Source organism: Centruroides vittatus, unplaced genomic scaffold (assembly GCF_030686945.1).
Source record: "Centruroides vittatus isolate TY-2023 unplaced genomic scaffold, ASM3068694v2 contig_2897, whole genome shotgun sequence".
Lineage (NCBI taxonomy): Eukaryota > Metazoa > Arthropoda > Arachnida > Scorpiones > Buthidae > Centruroides > Centruroides vittatus.
Genome location: NW_027121843.1, coordinates 1 through 9689, shown reverse-complemented (window position 1 = coordinate 9689; position 9689 = coordinate 1). Strand labels below are relative to the sequence as shown.

General features: G+C 29.2%; 1 protein-coding gene across 1 annotated transcript; it reads left to right on the top strand.

The window, feature by feature from the left end:
* Positions 1-867: 867 nt before the first annotated feature.
* On the top strand, positions 868-5847 carry LOC136972299 (coiled-coil domain-containing protein 6-like; the record flags this gene model as incomplete). The annotated part of the gene is made up of 3 exons (XM_067266858.1): positions 868-1025; positions 1305-1461; positions 5685-5847. Coding segments are annotated over 3 exons (463 nt in total), but the record flags the coding sequence as incomplete, so codon positions are not given.
* Positions 5848-9689: the final 3842 nt, after the last annotated feature.

Sequence of the window (9689 nt, the reverse complement as noted above, 5' to 3'; positions counted from 1 at the left end):
TAGCAAAGGTAGAGAGTGGGCAGAAGATGGCTGATGTCTGAAGTTGCTGGGCAGTATGGCTTGAACAGGTCTACAGTAGGCTGCAGTTTAATCTTATCTAAGAAAGATACTGTATAATCAAGAAGACTCAGCAACTAAAGGAGTAAACAAAATCACATCTGAGAAATAAAGAACATTGAAGAGATCTATAAACTGGATACCTGAAACTGATTCTGACAACAGAAGAATGCCAAGAACTCTTGAAACATCAAGAAACTCGGCAAGATATGTTTTCTTCTGAAAAAGAGGATTAATGTCGATATCTGCTATTAAACATTTTTTTGAAGAAGTGGGAGGATGTTAGTACGATGGCATCCAAACCAGGTTGAGGTTAATAGGCTTAGGGATCTCTACAATTACAATGCTATTAATTACTTCTGAAAAATCCTGAAGAAGAGAGGAAAGCAATCAACAATAGACAGATTCTTTAACCCCCACAAACAGAAAAAACATATAAAAATGCAAGACTGTGTATGTATGTATTTTTATTATTACATATAAATAAATGTAGTAAGAAAGTATATATTTTTTATTTTTCGGGGTCTTCAGAACGAATTAATCAAATTCCCATAAAAACCTCTGGTAAATTGATAATCGGTTAATGAACAATTCGGATAGCGAACAAAGTCTTGGAACGGATTATGTTCGTTAACCGATCACCCACTGTATTTGCAAAATTTTTGGTATAAAGTATGGAATTCTAAAACTGTTATTAATACAAATCAATTACATCTAGTCTATTTTTTTATATTAATACTTGAGAAAATTTAATTTTTTCTTCTACTAAAAATTTAAAATTATAGCTTTTTAAAAAATTACTTATTTTAGAATGCTTCAAGAGAAATTAGATCAACCTCCTTCTACACCTCCATCCCCAAGCAATGTGAACAATGGAGATACAGCTGCCAATCTTGCTTTGCATATTAAGCATCTTCGTAATGAGGTTTCTAAATTAAAGATGCAGTTAATTAATACTCATCAAGAACGTAAGTAATGAATTTAAGTAATAAATTATTTCAAAATAAATTAAGGTTTTCAATATAATTATAAGATATGATGTGCTTCTTATCAGTTTTTATAATAATTTGTACATTTCTGCTTAATTACACGATTGATTTCTGATTATTTAATTAAATGTGATCAATAGTTGTCCAATATTACTTAACCAGGTATTCCTAGTTTTGAGAATTATAGATTTCTAATGTTGTATTTTAGTTGTGTGTGTCTTTATAAACAGTATATACTATAAACTTGTCTTAATCTAGATTCTGAAAAGATGGCTCGTTATGCTATTGAAGAAAAAAATATACGTGAAGAAAATGTTAGGCTACAACGCAGACTTCAGATGGAGACTGAAAGGCGTGAAGCTTTATGTCGCCATCTCTCTGAAAGTGAATCTAGTCTTGAAATGGATGAAGAAAGGTATATATAACTGTTTTTACATATATTATTTTAATTTTGTTCATATATTTTTAAAAAGTTTTTATAAATGTGAAAAAATCCTATATATCCAATTACTTTTGATCAATAATTTTACAGTTTATTCTATACATTAAGCATGCAGTATGAAAGAAAAATAAAATTTAAAGGTTTCAATAATAATTTTAACAAAAGTAATATATTACTATTATTAAATTATAAATTTTTATTAAAGTATAAATTTTGAAGTTTAACATTTTTTAAAGATGTAAATTTAGTTTACTCAAGTTTATTTTACATTATGCTTATATAAATACTAGGTGTCTTTGACAGTCCAATCACAGCATTTTGCATTGCTTTGTGATTTTCTCTTCTTCTATGTTGCAATTTATATAATAATTCTGTATATAAACAATATTAGTTTTATATATACAGTGGAACCTCGCTTAAAGAGCGCCTCGCATAATGAGTGATGAGAAGAGGGGAAGTCCTGGATTGTGTGCATGCTCCATCATGCTATTATCTGCATTTTTTTTTTTTTTTTTTTTGTGCAAATTTAATTCACATTCCAGGTTGGTTCATTCTGTGCTAGAAGAAAAGATGATAATGATTCACGCTGTTTAACAATGTATATTGTGTAATTTTCTTTGAATAAACGTTATACGTAAAATATTGTATTTACTCGCATATAAGACAATTTTGCATATAGGACAAGGTGTGACTTTAAAGATCAAAATAAAGAAAATTAGATTTATTAATACAATTCTAATTTTATTTCGTTTAATCACAAATAAATTATCATCAAATGTACGTATTAAGGCAAACAACCATGTTTTCTTGATGCTATCACCTTTTGTCTACTCGGACTCGTCCTCCAAAGCTTTGTTACAATTCTCCTCTTTTTCACTCTTACTCACAAAGTATTGTCCTCTGATCTGTTGAGTGAATTTAAAATGCAGTATTTCCTGAATGACTGCTATCAGCTTTTGAAGATAGCTTTTCCACACACCTGATACCCATGTAGCAAAACCAAAAGATTATAATGCATGTGACAGGAAAAAGTTTATTTTTAATGATTCAGAATGTACAAATATTCATTAAAAATACCAATTTAACAAATATGAAATAACTACATTTATAATCATTGCTAAGTGACCAGCTATTTTCCAAATCATTTCTTTAGAAGTGACATTCACATTGACCTCAATAGCACTCTGCTATAATGGCAGCATGGTTCACAAAAATTATTGCAAAAATGCAAAGGATCCTTTGCTCGCATGTATAGGACAACCTAGGTTTTTGAAGCAGTGAAAAATGAATAAAAAACCTCGTCTTATATGCAAGTAAATACGGTATTTGAGTATTTTTTCAGCATGGAACACATTTTATTTTATATTAATTTCTATGGGAAAAATTGTTTCGCTTAATGAGTGTTTCGCATTACAAGTAAGGTTCTGGAACAAATTATGCTCGTTAAGCAAGGTTTTACTTTATGTATTAATTGAATATCTATAAATAATGAAAGTATGATAAAAATTAATTGATGAAAAGATAAAAGAAAACTTTGTTATTTAAACAAGTACATATAAAATTAATAATAGTAAACGTTGAAAAACAGACAGATGGCATTTAAATTAACATTATGTTCAGATGCCATTACATTGTATGAAATGTTCGTGTTTAAGTTTCACATCTCATACTGTCTAAAATAATAATGCCTAAATTGACTTTTATAAGATTCTCTATTTTTCTAATAATATACTTGACATCCCGTTTCAGCACTACTACATTTTTTTCAGCATGAAGTCTGTTAGAAATAGACAGTAATTCTCGATTACAGCTTGATAGCTAAGGCCATCTTCCTTTAAAGCCCAATATTCGACAAGAGCCTGTTACGTGAATCCTCCTTTGCAGTATTCAGCTATTAATAATGGCATGTATATAATAAATATCTTTATTTTCACCTGGTGAAAATAAAGATAAGAATATTTTTACTTTTAACTAAGACTTCCTCTCTTTGCTAATCAGAAACTACACCAGTATAATAAGTTCTAATTATAAACAAGATTCTTATAAGACTGTTTGCATATTCCCTTGGAATACATTCCATTGAATCTGTAGGTGTAAGTTTCTAGTGGTAAACAAGCTTTTATCTGGTACTACAGTCCTGACAAAAAAAACCTCGGACAGTAATTCATTTTAATCAAGCTCTAGCTTATTCTTTAATAATATCAAACAAAAATTTTGTACACTTCATAATAATTATTTTATATTAGTAAATGTTTACTGATATTATAACAGAATATTTTTACATTAAAAATTTTCATGTTGACAATATTAAAAAAGTTACAAGCAGTTAAAAAAAAAGCATGCGGATTCAAGTCCCACTTTGGGCCGATTCTTTTCTTCTAGTTTAATCTAAATTAATTAATTAAATATTATAATTATTAATTCTAATATGAAATGGCGCCTAATGCCACACTCTAGTGCCAAATTCATTTCTAATTTATAATCATTATATCCAAATTTAGCCTGATCATTTACTACAGTTGTGGGTGTATATTTGCTTAATATCAGGTTTTGATTGGTTTGTATATATGTATAAAAGAAGTTCAAGATTTTTAAACAAGATGTATTGCATTCACCATTCAAAGATTCAGTTATATATGTTATAGTCAAAACCCATCTTTAGTTAGAACACGTTTTAACTAGTTTATACTGGATGTCTTTGTTAAAACCCGTTTTGTCTAGTTAAAACTAGTTTTAACTCAAATTCATTTTTGACTAGCAGTAAATTCTAGTTTTAACTAGACAAAACGGGTTTTAACAAAGACATTCAGTGTAAACTAGTTACAATGCATCCTAACCAGAAACATATAGAGTGATTCGGGTAAGATGGTAAGCGGGAGAAGATGCCTACTTTTTGATATTTTCAAACAGTGACGTCAGATATTGTCATGTGTTTGTATGATGAATCATTGGGCCAATATTGAGTGCGGAAAGCTGTAGTTGGCTACCGTTACCTCATTTTCTACGTCCGAGAAGAATAAAAGCTAGATAAGAACGAAGTTTTTGTTGTGAAATGTTTCTAGAATCTTTTTAAAACAAAGTTAAAATAGAAATTATTAAAAATTGCGAAAAACAATGTGTGATGTAGTTAAGATTCTAAAGTTTTCATTGTGAGCTGCCGCCGATCCCGATCGGACACGCTAGAACACGTGACTCCGCAAGGCATCTTATTCCGACAAATGGGAAAGATGCCACATTTCTCTTGGGGTAACATGTCTATTTTTTGTTAATTGAATTCCAATATGCCTATTTTTAATAAATTTTTGTTTTCTCGTTTTATTGCAGGATACGCATAGAAATTATATAAGGACTTCTCAAAAAGGTTTTTGGACTGAAAAGAGCTTTCAGCTAGCTATAGAGCACGTTAGAATGGGCGGAAACTTAACAATACTTATACTGTGCTGTTATACTTACTATGAAGTACTTTGTACTACATATGCAATAAATAAAATTTGGTTAAGATATTCGAAAATTAATTTTATGCAATTATATTTGTTATCTTACCCTAATGGCATTTGGCATCTCACCCGGATACTTGGGGTGAGGTGCCTAAAATGCCAGACAGTAAAAAAGTCGTCATTGCAAACACAATATACAATTATTTTTCATATACTCCAAAGTTTTATTTGAAAAACATGCTCAAGAATATGATATTTTCGTTAGAGGCCTCCAAAACCCAAATTATCGGTATAATTTCCTTTATAAGCATAATGTTAGACATCTTCCCCCAAATCACTATACATAACTTTATTTCCCCCAAACATATTTATGTAGCTAAAATTAGTTTTAACTAATGTTAAAAGTTAAAACTAGTTTTATCTAAAATCAAAACATGTACAGCAGTAAATTAACTAGACAAAACCCATTTTGTCTAGTTAAAACTAGAATTTACTGCTAGTCAAAAATGAATTTGAGTTAAAATGGGTTTTAACAAAGTATAAACTAGTTTCAACTAGTTAAAATGCATTCTAACTAAAAACGGGTTTTGACTGTAACATATATATATATATATCTGTTTTTTAAAATTATTCTAGTAATTCGGACACAAATCATTCATTGTATTCATTCAGACACTTGGCAAATTTCATCTTTAATATTTATTTAGTTGAGTATTTAGTTTAATATTTACCTAACTAAAATTATTCTCTTTAATTTAGACATTTCAATGAGATGTCTTCTCAAGGTCAAGTGATACCACGTTCCAGAACTATGTCTAGTCCTATTCCATATAATCCATCAACTACTGGTTCAAGGCCTTTGAGTCCAGGTAATGCTTTAATCATAAAACTTGTGGATTTGGTTTAAAATAACTTTAGTCCTATTATTGATTTAATTGACGTCAACAAATGGTTAAATTAAAATTAAAATAAAAAAGATGCATTTATTAATTACAGTCGAGTCTGCATAAGTCGACACCCCAAGGGGAAGTGGAAATGTGTCGAATTATCCAATGTGACGACTAAAGTGAAGTTCGAAAAAAAACCACAAAACTACAATTAATAAAATACAGTAGTGCGATATACAGTAGTATAGGCTTATAATACATTGTGTCCTCCATTTACAATTACTCTGTAGATGAAAAACTGAAAAATTCGTTTAGTGTTGTTTGTTTTGAGCACTTAACTGTCTCGACTTTCATTTTCAACGATCACGAACGCCTTGAAAACATCATCTTCGCAATTGTCAATCATTGGCAAGTAACGTCTAAAGATTCTTAATGCCTCTGGCATGAGAAAATGCAAAATTGGATTCTGGTGTGACGTTGATGTAGATTGTATATTTTCTTTTTGTTTATCTGTTATTATTTTATACATAAAGATACATAAAATGTTAAGGCATTTTTATTAATATGTATATATATATATATATATATATTAATATATTATTACATTATTAAATATATATTAATAAATAAATCGACTCCCCTCCTGAAAAAAAAAAATGAGTTTGCACCACACGTGCAGAGTGAATTCATTTTTTCAGGAGGGGGTGATGACTTATCGGAGTGTGGGTCGTAGTATGTCGACTTATCTAGTGGTGATGAGTTAAACGGTGTAGAGTAAATCAGAGTTTTTTAACATAATGCCTATGTAAGTCGGCCGAGACCACAAAATAGTGAGTACTTAACCGATGGTGTAGAGTTATCCGATGGTGTAGAGTTACTTATGCGGACTCGACTGTAATTTTAATTTGTATTTATTTGTTGTTTTTAAAAAAGTTTATTGTTAAAATATTTAATTTTTATTAAATATTTTAACAATATTTTAATGTTGAAATTTACATATTTTTACTCTAATATTTTATATTGAAAAATATACAAAACATTATTAAATAGAGTGTTCTTTTAAAAAGGAAAAACATTGTTTCATTTATATGTACAGTGAACTCCCATATAATGCGTAAGATAAATTTAACTTTTTCACATAGTTTCTGATTTTTTGTTTAGAAAAGCAAAAATATATACTTACCAGTTGTTTATATATGAACGGTGAAGCCAACAGTTTAAAAAAGAATTGTTTCATTGTAAATAATCTTTGATTGCCAGTGCAAAACAGTTGCAAAATGTTTAAAAATTGGTTTTATATGCTTTTTTGTTAGCTCTATGCTTTTTTATTGACTCTCCAATGAACAGGAAGTGTTGATTTGCCTACGTTTTTCATTACATGATTTAATATACAATTAATTAACATTGTCTTAGTTATATGTTCTCCAGCTGCATTAGAACACAAAAGTAATGTTATCCTGTCTTTTGATGCCTTGAAACCAGAAGTGGAAGGTCTCATCTTTCGCAATATATGTTCTGTCAGGCATTTTTTCTAATACAAAGCAAATTCATCAATGTTATAGACTTTTTCTGCTATATAATTGCCTTTCTCTATAATTTTAGAAAAATTGTTCAGAAAATCTTTGATCTTTTGCAATAACAGCTAAAATTTAGAGACATGTTTGAACTTGCATAAATTGGTCCAATAATGTATGTCCCCTATAACACAATTTCCTACAACACAGAACATATCCCTTGCATTATATGGGAGTTCATTGTATACGTAACTTAATTTTTAAGATTGCAATCATAAATATAAGAAGGAATAACAACAGTCTACAAAAAATAATATCTGTAATAGACACATGTTCAGAAGCAGTGTAAGTTATAATAGTCATTTAGCTATATAAAGTTTTAAAAATTTTAATTATGGGACTTGTATACATAATACTTCATTTAACAAAATGACAGATATGATGATGATGCAGGTCATTTGGTCTGTTATTAATTAATATTATGTATACATTACCATCACTTGATGACAAATTATTAATGTATTCATACATAAAAGATAATTTTTTTTTTCATGTCATCATCCTATGTAAATATTTAAAGAGAATAACTAATACCAATGTAATATTTGGTTACAGAAAGGAAACCATTAGAAAGCTACTAAAGATTTCTTAAAGAAATTTTGTCAATAAAAGATATTTTATTAGTGCAGTTGTTTTAAAAACAAGAAATAATTAGTAAATAAATTATTTGAATTCAATAATTCCAAACCATCTGCTTCTCTATTAATTAAATTGTTACTTATGAAATCTTGAGAACAGTAGTTCTCAAGATTTCAAAAGTAACAATTTAATTAATAGAGAGGTTGAGGCGCACATATTCAGCCCAAAACATGAATGGCAGACTGCCGAGCTCCACCGTCTGACAATTCTGGACAGTCGATAATGGCGTTCGTTATGTCTAGAATGGCAGGTAGACAATCAGCTTAAACTTCTCCATCTTTATGTGTTTGTAGTTAAAATTATGACCTATTTTATTAAAATAATGATTATTTAAGCATTTACGAATAATATTATAAAGAAACAGATGATTTTAATCCAGAAGTTATTTAATTATTCAATTTTTTAACAAGTGATGCAAAGTGCCTATAGAATTTACATATATTTGTCTTCATAATAGCTTATCTTAACTTTTCAACAGCGGAACAGTCAGAGTGGCACTACCACTACCACATTTCTTTTCCGCATTGTGGAGAAGAAATGTGGGAAATTTTTAAAATATTTTTTCACATGTTTTTTCTCATTACCATTTCAGAAAAAGATTTTGTAAACAGTTATGTCTAGTAAAGAAAAGTCTTTTTTTATTCCTGCATAATTCATTTTTTATGTGAATTTTTTTTCGCGGTAGTTTTTGGCTAGTTTTTGGTGATACCCCCAAAAGAATTTAGCAAATATATACGTCCCTCACCACTGCCACATGATTGCCCTTGACGAATATATTTATCTCTCACTGCTGAGTGGTTAAGGTAGGTTTGTTCTTCCACGGCATCTTCTATCATCAACAGCATAGTACGTTTGTAAATTTTCTAAAAATTAATTTTCTGAGCTGCTTTTGGATTTACATAAGCCACTACTTCCCTCGACAAAATTATGAGGTAGTCCTATTATCTGATCGTACGGCAGGAGACCCAAACGCTAACTAAAAATATTTAGTGTTATTAAACATCTTATAAATACTTTTAAACAGTTTAATTTGTTTATTTACCTTTGCTGGTAACCATCGATGTTAAATGTATCTGCCATTTTTTCAACAAATTTCCCATGAGTCAATGTGCGATGTTCACTGAGTCACATGATGTGTGAACAGAGCACCGCAAGATGTTTTACTTGGACTTAAAACATCAAACGTGTACTTCTGCTTGCCGTACAAGTTTAACGTTCATACTTGCGCCTCAACCTCTCTAATATCTAGTGAGTTGAGCAAGTAATTCCTGCAGATAGGTATTATTCAAGTACGAGAATCTTTTATTTTTACATTTTGCTTTTCATAAAGTGCACTAAATAAATTTTTTTAACTTTTTTTAAACTAAACTACATGAAGAGCATGGAAGTTTTTTTTTAATATAAATTTAAGAAAAAAATCACAAAAAGGATTTCAGATATATTAAAGAATACCAAGAATTATATATCAATACAAACTCAATCTGTTCCTATAATAGATAGATAACTGAAGATAGAGACTGCTGTCAGAATTTTATTTAAAGAAATCTTTTTTGGATTTTGTACACTAACACCGATATATTAAACAATTATATATAATGTTTAATATATCAGTGTTAGTGTACAAAATCATGTATAAAAAAAAGTAATATATAGCAATAAATTTT